We start from the raw sequence: 16,712 nt of genomic DNA, 5'->3' as shown, positions 1-16,712 counted from the left end.
TGCAGCACAGAGCATCATAGGAAGTCATTCCTGCCTGTGGCCATCAAACTTTACAACTCCTCCCTTGGAGGGTCAGACACCCTCAGCCGATAGGCTGGTCCTGGACTTATTTCGTAATTTAGTGGCATAATTTACATATTACTATTTAACTATTTATGGTTCTATTACTATTTATTATTTATGGTGCAACTGTAACGAAAACCAATTTCCTCCGGGACTATGACTAACATCTAATTTATACCATTCCACACCTTGACAATTCAAGCACTTGTCTAGATACTTCTACAATATTGAAACACAAATTCTTGCACCAGCCACTCAGGTAACGTGTTCCAGATTACAACCTACCCGAGTAAAAATATTACTTCTGACCCCCCCCCCCCGAACATCTTACCCCTTGCCTTTAACTTACACCCTGTTTTATGCACGTTATGGGAAAATGTTTCTAAATACCTTATTCAATTGTTTTGTGTATCACTTTCTGCTCATCCTCTTCACTCCCACCCCACCTCAGCTGCCTCGATTGAAAATAAACCTCATCATTGCATGATCCACCCCAGACAACACCATGGTGAATCTTATCTGCAGCTCTCCTGTATAATCACATCCTTGCTATGCTGTGTCAACAGTACAGGACGCAGAAATGAATACAATACTGCAGCTGCAGCCTAACCAACGTTTAAAAGTTGTACCAGGAACTCCCCACTTGTATTCCATGCCCTAGATAATTAAAGAAAGTTCCTTAATCTACCCATGATGCTGTCTTCAGGAATTCTAGGGTATGGATGCTGAGGTCCTTGTTCCTCACTATTATCTGGGTCCCATCATTGTTTACACCTTTTTAAGACCTCCAAAAGTGCACCACCTTAATTATGAGGATTAAATTCCATGTGATATTGATTTGGCACTAGGCTTTACAAAGCAATGCTGTCCCTTGGCTCAAATTATCCTCCTCTCGCAACAACCCCACAAATTTGCATCACCTACAAACACAATACATATTGATCCAATTTAGTTTCAGCCTGCTCAGAGCAACTTCACACCGTGTTATTTGATCTTCAATACAGATGACTCCCCTCCAAGAGGACCACAACCTTGTCACGGTCATGAGATATGTGTCCCTCAATGACCTGGAGAGCTTTATGCTTTGGCTCTTGGTAGGTCCACCCATGCCAAACAGGTCAAAGGGTAGAGGCCAGACTAAGAGTGGTCCACCACTCCTCCATACAGAGGTTCAGCTCAAGGCTGACAACCCTGACTGGTCAAACAAAACTGGTATTGTAACTTCAATGAAGAATCCTTCTACATTTGTGTGCGATGCCAAGGACAGCAAGATGGAGGACCCTCATTGCTGCCCTAAGCATCAGCAGCATAACGGGCAGCAAGTACACATGCCTCACCACTTTCACACACATATGCTACACCCATAAGGTTATATACATGACAGCAGAGCGAGATGAAACGTAAAACTCAACCTGGCCTACTGCAAGTCATCTTTTCACACCAAAGGCTAGAAGCACCAGACATCTTACAAAGCACACCTCATGAATGAAGCAATTGACTTCAATTAATTTTTTTTGTCAGATCTGGAACCTTTTTTGTGGGTAAGCATGTTAACAGAAGAGCTGCTTTAGTTCATGTCAAATTCAGAAACTTCAGATCATGACCATTGCTCATATTTTAACTGAAGTGAAGATGCAGGTTAGGACTCCACTATCTATTGAACTCTTGTATTTCACCATACATTTCATCTCCCTCTCCTTGCCCTCTGCATTTGCTCTCTACTTATTTATTATGACAGCGGAGGCCATCACACAGTCCACCAGGCCTATCCCACTTGTATAATCTCTGCTCTCAATTTCCTAGCAACTTACTCTCTCTGATATGCCCTCTTTACTACTCAACAACACTCGGGGGCAATTGGGAGTAGGAAACACATCTCTGGGATGTTGGAGGAAACCACACCAGCTGTGGGAACTGCACATAGACAATACCCAAGACTGGGATCAAGCTCACCTCACTAAGGCAGCAGCACAAATCACTGAGCCACTACACTGGCAGTGTAGAAGGTTTCCTTTCTGAAAATACATCACCTCTTACTTTCATGATGAAATCCCAGCTGTGAACACTCTGCCCAATTTTTCATCAAGCTCGAGCCTTAGACAACCTTCATGGTCCACAGCCACCATTTTTCATAATACCTGCAAACTTACTGACTTATACTGACCACCATCACAATCCACTTCACCACTCACACTGCAATGCAATTTGCTATGAAGAGATCACAAAGGTCTTTAATGATAACAATCCCATTTGGAGCTTTCTTTCGGAGCAAACAGACCAGAACCATTTACTGCTGGATCAGGCATCACGTCTTTTCATGATGCTAGGTTCATTGCATGCTTTCCGCCAAATCACTACAGAATTGTACCCTACAGGTGCCTGGGCACGTGTCTATAATGATTTCTAGGAAATCAAGCCATAAACTGCAAGATTAGGGTGACAGCAATATGGTCTACAAGCAGGCTGTGGAAATCAATGAAAGCAAAATCCACAGCTATCATAGAGTTGTCATAATGGCATCTCGATGCTTGATCTCTGCCCCCTACCTACACAGCAACAACGAGCAACAACACAGACTTATTCCTTTTTTTGGCCAGGGGACACCAAGTAAGCAAGACCAATTCAACTGCTACAATTTCTGGCCAATTACCAGACACCAAGGCTTTGTACACACCACTGAGAAACAGAAGTTCTCACTTAGAAGTACAAGTTAATTGCACAATTGCTTCATGGCTTGCATTTTTTTTTACTTAGAAAAAAAATGTTACAGTCCCACAGAGCATTGTTGCTTACATCAGTAAGTTTACGTTATTTGTATACAGAATCAATGAGAATACTTTTGTTCCCAAGTTTGCAGAGTAGTCAAGGACTAACTACAAAAAAATGCAGTCTCCGCAATTAAGAGTTGAAAAAGCCAAGTGTTTTTCTGACGATATAACCTGGGCAAACTGAGCAATTATAAATCAATGTGAGAGTTTACAGAAACTGATTAGTTGAAATTGCAGGACAGTTTTTCCACCCTTCAATTCATCTGTAATGTTTTGTGGTAGACACTTACACAGCAAAAGCAACTGATACTGAACTATTTGAGGAGAGTGTTAAAACCAACATCTGTAACGAATTAATAATTCAGCAAAGCTGGTCAACAATGTGACATGGCCTACAATGGTCTGTGCACCGCTAGAATTCATTATGGAGACTAATCCCAAGACATCCATTATCAGATGAATACACTCCATTTACAGTATCTCGGGCTGTAATTTGAGATTAGTCCTATCTGAATCCTGAAACCAATAACTCTCACATTGAATTGGAAATATATCATTAATGCAGTCAATGCTTTTCATCACCCAGTATTGCAATCTGCAGAGTCATTACTAAGTATGGCAATCCACCTCAACAAGAACTGAACTGCTTCTCTATGAGCAGCAAAAAATAAAGCAGAAAATCATTTCAAACTGCACTTAGTACAATACTTAGTTATTTGAAGGGCTCTACTGGATATGCTGTTCATAACAAAACATATGGCACCATTACCTTTGGACAAGCCATACAGATGTTTCCTCACTCTCAAAAGGTCACTTTCCATTTCAGATACCGAATATTTAGCATTTTACTGAAGGAATAAAGAACAGCTCAAAGCTGACAAAAACATACCATAGCAAAAGGCACCAAATGCAGCTATAAGATGATCTACATTTTACAGACTTAAATTGATAAACCCAAAAGCACAGGTTCGAAGTAAGCGGCAAAGAGTTGTAAAATTAGACGGCTCCATCATGGACACTAGTCTCTGTAGTATGCAGGACATCTTCAAGGATGGGTGTCTCAGAAAGGTGACACTCATCATTAAGGACCCCCATCACCCAGGACATGCTATCTTCTCATTCCTCCCATCAGGAAGGAGGTATAGAAGTCTGAAGGCATTCAACAATTCAGGACCAGCTTCTTCCCCTCTGGCATCCAATTTCTGAACAGAGCCCATGAACACTACCTCACTACTTTTTTTTCCTGTTCTTGTACTACTTACTTAATTTAGCCATTTTATTTATATTATGTATCACAGCTAAAAATTCCTTCTCATTTCATATGAAGCAAAGCATCTCAACTTTATATCCATATTCTGTCCTTTCAGACAATGTCACACAGCAACTCCAAGCTGTTAAGCACAAATGAAAGCACTTGCATTACTATTTATTTTAAGGCTTGTAGGTTTTTCTCTAGGATCTCTATGGGAAAATGTGGGCTATTCCTCACCAGATAAAACATGTCTTCCCAAAAGCTATGGTATTCATAAAGGTGGGCATATGTTAAAGGAAAATTTAAACAGATATTGCAACTTTGTCACTGAAGTGTCAAAACTCCCCACGCTACACTGACACCATCCTCTTCCAGCATTGCAAAACACCTCATGCTACACTGATACCATAGTCTTTCAGCTGAACAAAGTACATGCTGCACTGATACCACACTCATCCAGCTCTACAAAATTCCTCATGCTACACAGATACCAATCTCTTCCAGCTCTACAAGGCACTGATCTACAGTGAGACAGCCCTACAGCCTATGATCTTCTGACACTCGTGGCCATGCCTTCAGTTGCTACTGACTCTAAGGAAGTTTGTTGCCAAACTTTTGCCACACACACACACTTCTCCAGGATTGCTCTTCCTACCTCTGATCCTTTACTTTAAATAATGTTGCTAGATTATATGTATAATTACTTGTGGATACATGTTGAATGATTGAGCAGAATGTTGCACATTATAGTAGTTTGCCCAACTGAAGTTATTTCTAGAATGGACATAACATTTGGATTACAACCAAGTATATTGTCTCCATTAGAGATCATTCTGTAGTTGTGACAATTAACTGAAATAAGAACCAAAAATCTTCAGAAAATAAAATCTGTACATAATTTAACTTCCAACTGATACATTGTGGCTAGTGAAACCAATTATTTGTATGGGACATTTTGATTTGGTCCCAATGAAACTACATGGAAGACAATCAATTAATGTTTCTGCTATCGGCACATTAGGGCACAGTTCAGGAGAGATCTGCTCTGTCATTTAACTTCCTGGTTAGTTGGATATTCCTGAAGCCATCCTTCAACACTGCAACAAAATGGGTATATTTTGAGTGTCTGGAGTATGTACCCAGAGGTTTTTGGAACAGACACCTGTAATAAATATTAAAAGAAGTTTTGCCAGTTGGGATGTGCTACCATTGTAAATATAATTCTGTAAATTTACCCATCACAAATGTTAAAGTCGATTAGGTTAAGTAGTTTAAGTAGATTAAGTAGTTACTTGTTTATACCTTGTGTTGAAGTATAAGACATACCGGGAGAATGAGATTCTCCTGGATCAACCCAGACTGTCTTTCTCCTGGAAGTTGGCTGTGTCAAACAAGGCTTCTATACTTCCCAATTACAACTTCCTCGTGGCTCAGTTTTAGTCTATCACAACAGTCTCATCTCTGGACAATTTTTCATTTTAGCCAAAATACTTGGCCATTATGTTAGAAGCAGGATATTAGGCTCATCCCTCTCCAACTGCAATACAATGGGATGAAAGTTTGAACACATTGGTAAAAGATGCCACCTAAACAAAGAAACACTGAGCCTAATAACAGGCATCCAGTTACACAGCGGCATCAAATCAATCAATATTCTCAATCCTACACAACTTAGAATTGTACACTTTCCTCACCAATTCCCAGTTTAAAATACTTTGATATTGATGGAGAACTTCATTAAATCCATTTATTACCTTTCTCTTCCTGCTTGTTTCTGAAGAAAACAAGCATCTCTTTCTTCACTCTGGCCACAAGGAGGCGTGCAAGAGCAACCAAGGCTCGAAACTCCCCTGTTTGGAAAGCAGCGCCTAGCCTGTGGGTTTCATCTCATCAGCAAGTCACACCAGAAATGAAACACTAAGTGCATGAAAGTACATCCCATCTTCAATGAGACAAATTAGTACTGCCACACAACAGATTTTTGGGCAAATTCATAGTTAAGAACAAACATAGATGCAACAGATTTCTAACGAATCGGAAAAAAAAATTACCACAAAGTAACCCACAGACTTTTACAACAATTTTAGAATTTAACATTTCACATCATTTTGTGTTACCTAGAGAAACAGAAAAACCACACCACAGTGATCTAGTATTGTCTTTTATTACAGCTTTTGTTCAAAGCTCTTACTACTGAGAAACCTGACAAAAATGAACAGTAGCCTCAATTAAAATGTCAAAGTAGAGGAGCCCTCAAGTGAGCCAAATCTCTGCAGTCTAAACATTGACAAAATTCATGACATAAAACTAGAAAATACACATTTCCAAATGTGAGTTCTAAAGGGATAGGCCTCTATCAAGTACAGGTCAGAGGAGGCAACATTTAACATCCGATTTAAAAATTCAACTAAATCAGGACGAAGCTTTTTTGTACCCTGCTCAGGTTTTTCTTTTAAACAGCATTTGAAAGGTTTCTCCCTGGTGAACATTTGAAGAAAATCTGCTGACTCATTACTTCATTTCTGATCTGATAAGGTATTCAACACATGACTTCACTGATCCTGCTGCTATTCTGCAAGATTACAGTCAACTCTTGAATGCATTGTAAATTATTAGTGGAGGTTAAAAAGCTATAGAATTAAAATAAAATGAAAAATACAATACCTTCTGTCACATAGTTATGGTCTCGAAGGAAGCTGTTGTTGATTTTTCGTGCATCAATGTCCTCACCCATTGACAGCAGGATTATTCAGCATGCCGATCCGCAGTGGACTAAAAGAAGGAGAGGTCGTCACAACAGCAGCATCCATACTCCCACTGCCTAGCAGAGGTGGAGGAGGAAGGCAAAGGGTGCAGGGCACAGCATAATGTGGTTTAGTGATGCAGCACAGCTTTACAAAAAAAATAGTTTAAAACAAAAAGCCAAAAGGGAAAGAGAAATGAGGAGAAAATAGCTGCCAAAGTGACAGTGTCAAAAAAAAATCAAGCAAAAGGTGGTCTATTGTAGAGGGGGCGTTTCACAGTACCGTAACACTTCTGCAGTGAAAAGGGCCAATCTTTCAGTCAGGAACTCCCCACACAAAATCCTGTGCAGAATATGTTCGAGTACTGCCGCAGAATCCTAAAACAATTGCTGAGGAAGTGGCAGGTTTGAGCAGCACTTGGAATCCAAGTGCTCTGCTGCATTAGCTGCCTGTGGAGACTCAGTAAAGCGGTGTGGCGGCTGCTGCTGCTATCGTATGTGCAGGCTGCATCAGGGCAAGCTCCTCCCAGTCATGCTGTCAGCATCCAACCATGTTAGTCCGCATTTCTGGGAGATGAAATATGGCAATGCAGGTGATTAAAGGAAGATATTGCATTATAATTCAGCGGCTGAGTAAAAATACTCCGTGCTGTTGGTCCTAATAACACATGTTATTAACAAAAATATGGGGGGCGGGGAGAACAGAAGAGAAGAAGAAGGAGAAGGAGAGATCAGCACAACAGGTTCAACAGTTTGCTTCAATTATCAGCCAGAGTGCGAAAACAATGCTGAAACCATTGAAATTATCAAAGCTGGAATTTTGTCAGTCGGTCCTGTTTAAAGCCTGTTGATATCAAGTTGTAGTACATTTTAGGTTCAGGCCAAAACCGATTTTAAAAATTAATAACATCATCAAGTAAAGCAAAAAGGATAAGATTTCTGGAACTTTATTTTAATTACAGTAAAACCTCACTTCTGACATCAGCATGGTCATAGTGTAGGTAAAATTACTCCGAATATTTTTAATGAAATAATTAAGACTTTAAAGCAGAGCTCTGGCGTTACAAAACAATGAAAAATTTACTCAGCCCAAAGCAATTAATGCTATTTTACATTCATGGTGTAGGTCTAACACTTATTCTCAAAGTGAAACTCAACCACTGCTACTCTCCCTTCCGCAACACTTACAAAGTGCTCTTTCGCCCTCCATTTGGAAAATCAGATCACTCCTCCTTTTTTCTGGTGCCGAAGTACATGCAGACGCTGAAACAAGAGGTGGCCGCAGTTACAGCGGTCGACTGTTGGTCCGACCAATCAGCCTCCACGCTGCAGGACTGCTTTGATGACATCGACTGGAATGTCTTCCACGATGAGGATGTCTCCTAGTTCGCGGATGGGGTCACGAGTTTCATCCGGAAGTACATCGAGAATGTTGTCCCTCAGAAATTGGTCAGAGTCTTCCCAAATCAGAAATCCTGGATCAACAGTTCCGTGCGAGCAGCACTTACTGCACGACACAGAGCTTACATTGCCAGTGACCAACATGAACTCAAGAAATGTAGTTATGATCTGCACAGTCATCATAGCAGTGAAACAACAATAGAGACAAGATTCAGACTCACCTTTCCACCAACAACACACGCAGCTTATGGCAAGATCTGCACGCCATCGCAAACTTCAAAGCTAAATGCAGTGGAGTTTCTAACATCGATGCCTCTCTCCCAGACAAGCTAAATTTTTTTTTCTACTCTTGATTCAACGTCACCAATACTGAACCCCTGAGGAGACCTGCAGATGATGTGACCGGCAGGTTGGTCATCTCTGAGGCCGAAGTACACAGGTGTTTCCAACAGGTGGACAGTCGCAAGGCTGCAGGACCAGACAGCATCCCAGGGCAAGGACGCAGGATATGCACGACACAACTGGCAGGTGTGTTTACAGACATTTTTAATCTCTCCCTCTGCCAGCGTAGAGTGCTCTTCTGCTTCAAAATATCCAACATTGTCCCTGTACCTAAAAAGACCAAGGTAACATGTCTGAACGATTGGCATCCTGTCGCACTCACCTCAACAATAAGCAAGTTCTTTGAGAGACTGGTCAAGGACTACATCTGCAGCACGCTGCCATCTGCACTGAACCCCCTACAATTCACCTACCGACACAACCGATCGACAGATGACACAAGAGCCACAGCTCTACACACCATCCGTACACATCTGGAGAGCAGGAATGCTTATGTGAGAATGCTGTTCTTGGACTACAGTTCAGCATTCAACACCATAATTCCCTCCAGGCTCGAAAAGAAGCTCAAAGACCTTGGCCTTCACCCTGCCTTGTGCAGCTGGATCCTGGACTTCCTGCCAGATCGCCGGCAGGTGGTAAGAGTGGGCTCCCTCACCTCTGCCCCTCTGACCCTCAACACAGGTGCCCCTCAGGGCTGTGTACTAACCCCCTCCTTTACTCTCTGTATACTCATGACTGTGTCGCCATCCACAGCTCCAATCTGCTAATTAAATTTACAGCTGACACTACACTGATTGGCGTAATCTCAAATAATAATGAGATTGCCTGCAGAGAGGAAGTCATCAAAGTGGTGTCAAGAAAACAACCTCAAGAAGATGGCGGCACAACACAGCTCGCAGCAGCCACTCTGGTGGTGATGTCTGTTATTTGTCAAGTAGGGTGCCATGCACAATCCTGATTTGATGGAGACGGATGTGAAAGCACGGAGGAACATCTGGTGAAATTTCTGAAATGCCTGCTTTGCTGCTGCTGCTACTGTGTGGTCCAGAATCTCCGGAGGGGAAGGCCCTGAGTCCTCGGCTTTGCTTGTTGCTCGGCGGCCGGCACAGGGTCGAAGCGCTCGGCAGAGGATGGTGCTCGGAGAGGCTGTGTCGGAGGGGCTGGTCGGAGGCTCGAAGTTTTCAGACGGACTTAAAGAGTCCGCTGTGGTCGGGTGCTTCCAGGGCGCTGCATCGGCAAGTTTGCGGCGCGTGGAGGTTCATGGCAGGGAGAGTTTCTCCCTTCTGCCGCCTGCGTGAGATGATGAGGCTATCGGGACTTTGAGACTTTTTTTTTAAACCGTGCTCATGGTCTGCTCTTTATCAAATTATGGTATTGCTTTGCACTGTTTTAACTATGTTATAATTATGGGGTTTTGTCAGTTTTAGTCTTGGTTTGTCCTGTGTTTTCTTGTGATATCATTCTGGAGGAACGTTGTATCATTTTTTAATGCATGGATTTCTAAATGACAATAAACGAGGACTGAGTATCCTCATAATCTAATCTCCCTCAATGTCGCAAAAACAAAGGAGCAGGTTGCGGACTACAGGAGGAATGAAGACAGACTAATCCCTATTGACATCAATGGATCTGGGGTTGAGAGGGTGAACAGCTTTATGTTCCTCAGCATAAACATCACTGAGGACCTCACATGGTCTGTACATACCAGCTGTGTGGTGAAAAAGGCACAACAGTGCCTTTTTCACCTCAGATGGTTGGAGTAGTTTGGTATGGCCCCTCAGATTCTAAGAACTTTCTGTAGTGGCACGATTGAGAGCATCCTGACTGGCTGCATCATTCAAAGTTGCTGGTGAACGCAGCAAGCCAGGCAGCAACTGCACCTCTTCCTAGAGATGCTGCCTGACCTGCTGCATTCACCAGCAACTTTGATGTGTGTTGCTTGAATTTTCAGCATCTGCTGAACTCCTCATCGCTGCATCACTGCATGGTATGGGAACTATACTTCCCTTAATGGCAGGACTCTGCAGAGAGTGGTGCGGACAGCCCAGCGCATCTGCAGATGTGAATTTCCCACTATTCAGAACATTTACAAAGACAGGCATGTAAAAAAGGGCCTGAAGGATCATTGGGGACCCGAGCCACCCAACCACAAACTGTTCCAGCTATTACCATCCGGGAAACTATACCACAGCATAAAATCCAGGAGCAACAGGCTCCAGGACTGCTCCTTCCACCAGGCCATCAGACTGATTAAATTCATGCTGACATAAACTGTATTTCTATGTTATATTGACTGTCTTGTTGTACAAAATATTTATTATAAATTACTATAATTGCACATTTGAACAGAGACGTAAAGTAAAGAATTTTACTCCTCACGTACATGCTGGATTCAAACCATCTTTTTATGTTTGGACCACAGAAGCTCACAAATGTAAAGAACACTAATCATCATACAAATGGTAGATTCACATGCAATAATGCATGGGCTGGCGATGTTATGCAGGGGTGCCTCAGGTACTAAACCATCAGAGGTTTTGCTTACATTAATCTCGGTACAGCACAGCACAGCAATAATGCATGGGCTGGCGATGTTATGCAGGGGTGCCTCGGGTACTAAACCATCAGTGGTTTTGCTTACATTAATCTCAGTACAGCACAGCAACACTCCCTTGAGTCCTTGAAGTTGTCCAGAACTAATTAAACAAGTCCTTCCTGACTGCGTAGGCAAATAGCAGTTTGACAAGAGTTTTAATAAAGCTGCAATGTACCTTCCAAACTCAAACTCAGTACCCTGGCTAACAAGAGCAAGGAAGCTGGACACATCTTTGCCATCCCATGAGCCAATGTAGCTTCTTTATGGGAACCATAGATTTTGATCCTCAGATCTCTTTGCAGATCACTGTGCAGGGTCCTGCTACTACCTGTGTAGAGTCAGAGATTCTTTGACCCCAACTCATCCATGCCTACTGTATTGCCTAAGGAATGAGTGCCATCTGCCTGCTTTTGGCCAACAGCCCTTTAAACCTCCTATGTACTTACCGAGACGGCTTTTAAACATTGCTAATTATACCCATCTCAACCACTATTTCCAGCAGCTCATTTAAATTATGCACCACCCTGATGAGTTAGTGTGGAAGCCAATACATAATCCAGAGTCAAAAATTCTTGCTTGAATCTCCAATCTGATTGGACACCTGATGACAGTAAATACATATTTTTGCTTTTATGTTTGGAATATACTGTCTATTACACATGGTGATAGAAGTATGCTAAACTATCATCAGTAAATGGGATTGAGATATAGTATTTCTTGGAGGCAGCATTAACGAAGTGGGCTAAATGGCCTCTGATGAAGCCGTGATTCTATGACCAATTTCAATTTGAAAAAACTAATCAATTTTTCCAGAGAACAAACAGCAGCCATTTTCGAAAATGAAAAACATAAATAGAAAAGATATTCCAAAGCAAACTTGAAATTTAATGAAAGTCATTTTTAACTAAGGGGTCTTGGATATTTAAGATTAACAGGTCCCAAAGCCTTCAGAGAAATACAACTCATTTCCTCCCACCTTTCCTGAAACCATGGACTATTTCCTAGGCTTCATTTCAACTCTTGCAATTTCTCCTAACGTCAAGTAAAATACACCATTATATTGTCTATCTCACCAGCAATTATAATTGCATGGACATTCAATTATAGAAGGCAATCCCATACAGCAATTACTCTGGACTAAGCAGAACCCGGTGTATTTGGACCTTGTTTGATTGCAAGGGGGCAAGTTCAATGTCTTCACTCCAGCTGACAATATTTAAGATCAGAAACAGATTTCATATCACTGATATACATTATGAAATTTGTTTTGCAGCAAAATACAATATATACACTTTTTAAAGATTAAATTAAATTAGTACAAAGACAGAGTAAAATAGTAAGGCGGTATTCATGGGTTAGTGCATTGTCCATTCAGAAATCTGATGACGGAGGGGAAAAGCTATATCTGAAACACTGATTGTGTGTCTTCAGGCTCCTCTACCTCCTCTGTAGCAATAAAAGAGCACATACCACATATTGGATTTGTAAGGTGGGGTGGGGGTGCTTAATGATGGATGCTGTGTTTCTGAGGCATCGCCTTTCAAAGATGTCCTCGATGCTGGGGAGGTTGTGGAGCTCTCCATGATGGAGCTGGCTGAGTTTACAACTTCCTGCAGCCTTTTACAGTTCTGTACAGTGGTGTCTCCATACCACACAGTGATGCAACCAGTTAGAATGCTCTCCACGGCATACTTGTAGAAATTTGCTTGGGTCTTTGCTGCGTATCTTTTCCACTGTTATCGCATCTATGAAGACTGGTGTGAGTTGCTTCAATATCCCCATCCTGAAGTCTACAATCAATTCCTTGGTCTTAATGACGTTGGGTGCAAGGTTGTTGTTGGGTCATCTCTCTTCTGTTCCGTACACCTCGTCACCATCTGAAACCCTTCCAACAATTGCCGTTGTATGATCAGGATCTGCAGCTCTGGATGACACCCTCCTTCTCCTCCTCCTCCTACACCAAGGGAGACCGAGATCAAAGTCAGCATTACTCCAGTTCATTGAGATCTGCCAACTCAGAGACATCCATGCTTTCATTGTGTGGACATTCAGTACACAAATTTACTAAGCCAAGGACTTCTGATGAATATTCAGCCATGTTATTTTCAAAGGCTGAACTCAATTCCACACCAGGTGTTGGGGAGATAATAAAGCAAGTAATTACAAACTTTGTAGTTCCCTTCACTCATTCCCACTTCATCAGCTTTATTTGCCATATAATGAATAGGACTTTGTTGTGTTGTGTTGGCACAACATGCAAAAATAGATTTCCTGTCATGGGACCATGTTCGTCTGAATTTTTGCCTGGACCCACTGCCTACATCCACCACTTCCATTTCTTCACTTGATAAGGCTAGACATCTAAACATGCCAGTCAGTGAAGTCTGTCGGGTTCCATAGTTTGACATTTGGATACAAATATACCAGAGGTCAAACATCCCTGCCTGTACCAGGTTAAACTCGGGTAACTTCCAGCAGACCTGCCGATGTTTATCTAATGGGACTGGATTGAATGGGGCATTTCTGTCAGCGTGGACCAGCTGAGCCTAAGGGCGTTCATCTGTGCTCTGTCACTAACAAACACTGAGTAAAAGATTCACACAACAGAAAGACCTTTTAAACTACTGTACTTGGGAGGGCGTTTAACTTGGTGGTTCAATCATTTTCATTTTAAAATTTAATTACATAATACATTGTTTCTGTTTAAACAGCAGAAAACATTTCCTCTCCCAATTACATCAAATGGGTATAATTTCATAAGTCTTCTAATCTTTCAATGATCATAACACTGATTTGGAAAGCTTTATTCTGGACAGAGTTCAAAGGAGATTCACGAAAGTGATTCCAGGATTGATTGGCTTGTCATATTAAGAGCATTTGATGGCTCTGGGCCTATATTCACTAGAATTCAGAAGATTGAGGGGTGACCTCATTGAAACCTATCGAATGGTAAAGGTCTGTTGGAATGGCCATAGACAGGAGGATGTTTCCTACGGTGGGAGAGTCTAAGACCAGAGGACACAGCCTCAGAATAGAGGGGCGTCTTTTTAGAACAGAGATGAGGAGGAATTTCTTTAGCCAGAGAGTGGTGAATCAGTGGAATTCTTTGCCACAGGCAGTGTGGAGGCCAAGTATTTATGTATATTTAAGGCAGAGGTTGATAGATTCTTGATTGGTCAGGGGATGAAGGGATATGGGGAGAAGGCAGGAGACTGGAGCTGAGAGGAAAATTGGACCAGCCATCATGAAATAGTGGAGCCGGCTTGATGGACAAAATGGCTTAATTCCTCTACTTTATTTTATGGAATGCACTTAATTATGAAACCTGTTCAGTAAGTTACAGAAATATCCTCTGTAGCAATAAACCAAGAGAAATTTGCAGCTGATGAATGCAAAACAAATTGGAGGCATGTCAAATCCATGCCAACTGTGAAAGCTTGAACAATTTCAATGCTCAGGTGACTTTGTTCTTTAAGATTCCAATGCCCCTTCTAAATTAAGCTGCTTCAAATGCAACTGCACCATTAATCAGGTTCTTTTTTGGTGATGAATGGGCCCATTTACACTGGATTCAACAAAGCAAGAACAAAATCCACTCAGCTTCCAAAACTACAGTGTTAAAGTGCAGCAAGTTGCATGTCATAATTGTGCCTTGCGAAGATTGGGTCGGCTGACTATTTGCCAATAAATCTAACTTCTTGTTGTTTGAAGCAATATGTTCAGTTCACAAGATAGCTCAAACCACAAGTTACAGCTTCTGGGAAATGCAAGCTAGAATGAGAAGCTGATCTGTCTTGTTTTAAGATTACAGCAAACATTCATAGAAGATGTTGGGATATCCAAAATGCTCATTATCGGCAAGGATTAATACAGAGAATTTCTCACCTGTTTTTAAGACAGTAACATCTGACTGGCAGGTTAAAATAACCAAAGAACTGAAAGTTAAAAATTAAAACACCTTGAATTTATAATCCTCCATTTTAAAATGTGGATTTCCATCAATTTGCGCTAATTTACCAGCACAATTTAGCAAGAAATAAAGAACATTTTCACATAGAAAACTCTTAAAAACATTATAAATAAGCTACTTTAAAAGATCAGGAAAAGTTGGCCCAATCAAGAATTAAATACTATTGCTCACCACATAACTTTTCGGACTTTTTTTTTAAGGAATGAAATGTTTCATTTTCTATGAAATTAACAACACATAGCTTGTTCTGCGTGATTTTTCATGTCATTGGGTGGTTTAAAATCAGGTTGGGTCAACACTCAAAAATGTTTTAATTGACAGTTAAGCCATCATCAGTTGTGTTATATAGTATACAACTTGCCACCATTAAACACCAAGTATTTCCTCATCCATGGAAATTCACTCCCTGACTCACATTTTACTTTCAAGCAAATTGTCGGAGGAGCTACAGTCATCAGTTGCACACAATTCCACTCAAAAGGCAATATGATTTGTACTTGCATTGCTAATCTACACCTGGAGTAGCAGCACCATTTCCCTCGTCTCCTACATCCAGGTAGAGATAGGCTCAAGGGGGTAGGAGAAATAGTTAACTTTCCAAGTTAAGAGCCTTTACCAGTCCGAACTATTTTGCCTTTTCACTTTCCATCGAGGATGCCTGACCCACTGATCACTTCCATTGCTAATAGAGATTTCTAATGTCTTTTGATATTGGCTTTAAGGGTCAATAATTTCTCCATAAACTTGTTCTGTTTAAAAATTATATTTTGTGATGTGCCACATTAGTTTAGGTTACATGAAATGTTACAAATCAACAATAAAATGAAATGCCTGTTAATAACCTAGCTTTCATCTAAAATGTTACAATATCTTTTCATTGTGTAAGGCACTGAATCACATGCATCAAGTTCACATGATGAGTTTACAACCTGATGCCACAATATTCAAAGACTAGACAGTTTCCATTGCAGATACTCAATATAAAAACTGGAATCATCAACTGGCTTGTGATGTGACTTGGACGAAAATGTTGCTGGGCGGGTTATGAAGGTTGCAGATGATCAAGATCGGTGGCCTTATGGATGGTGTAGAAGATCACTAAAGAATCGAGCAGGAAATAAATTAGTTGCAGATATGGGCAGATGGAGTTTAATCTGGCCAAATGTAAGGTATTACACTTTAGAAGAGCAAATTACCAGGATAGTACACTATTAATGGCAAGACCCTCAACAACATTGGGTTTGAACCGATGTCCCTGCATACAAAGCTCCTCAAAATTTATTGCACAAGAAGGTGGCAAAGAAAACACAGGACACACTTGCCTTTATTGGTGAAAACACTGAGTTCAAGAGTCTGGAAGTTGTGTTGCAGCTTTATAAACCTCTGGTTAGGTTGTTTCTGGAGTATTGCATTCAGTTCTGGTCACTCCATTGCAGGTAGGGTAGATGGGGTCAAAATGTCTAAAGCTATTGGGCATGCATTTAACACGGGAAGGGGAGTTCAAAGGAGGTGTGAAGGGCAAGGCACCTAGAATGTGCTGCCAGGGGAGGCACATACTGTAAATAAGCAAAGATTGG

General features: G+C 41.3%; 1 protein-coding gene across 5 annotated transcripts in view; it reads right to left on the bottom strand.

Moving 5' to 3' along the window:
* LOC134345661 (serine/threonine-protein phosphatase 2A 55 kDa regulatory subunit B gamma isoform) overlaps positions 1–16,712 on the bottom strand; it is a 303,919-nt gene that overhangs the window by 206,841 nt on the left and 80,366 nt on the right. The window contains exons 1-2 of one of the 5 annotated variants that reach the window (XM_063046681.1): positions 7,110–7,311; positions 6,748–6,855 (exon numbers count right to left, since the gene is read on the bottom strand). The exons of 3 other annotated variants lie outside the window; for them this stretch is intronic. In XM_063046681.1, the coding sequence (XP_062902751.1) occupies positions 6,748–6,817 (70 nt within the window). In that variant the 5' untranslated portion in view covers positions 6,818–6,855; positions 7,110–7,311. Of the gene's footprint in view, positions 1–6,747; positions 6,856–7,109; positions 7,312–16,712 lie in introns of those variants that run through there. One more of the 5 variants, XM_063046680.1, reaches the window with a different exon arrangement.

The sequence above is a fragment of the Mobula hypostoma genome, chromosome 4, assembly GCF_963921235.1.
Source record: "Mobula hypostoma chromosome 4, sMobHyp1.1, whole genome shotgun sequence".
Classification (NCBI taxonomy): Eukaryota; Metazoa; Chordata; class Chondrichthyes; order Myliobatiformes; family Myliobatidae; genus Mobula; species Mobula hypostoma.
Note: the sequence above shows the minus strand (reverse complement) of the source record. Positions and strands in the feature narration are given on the sequence as shown.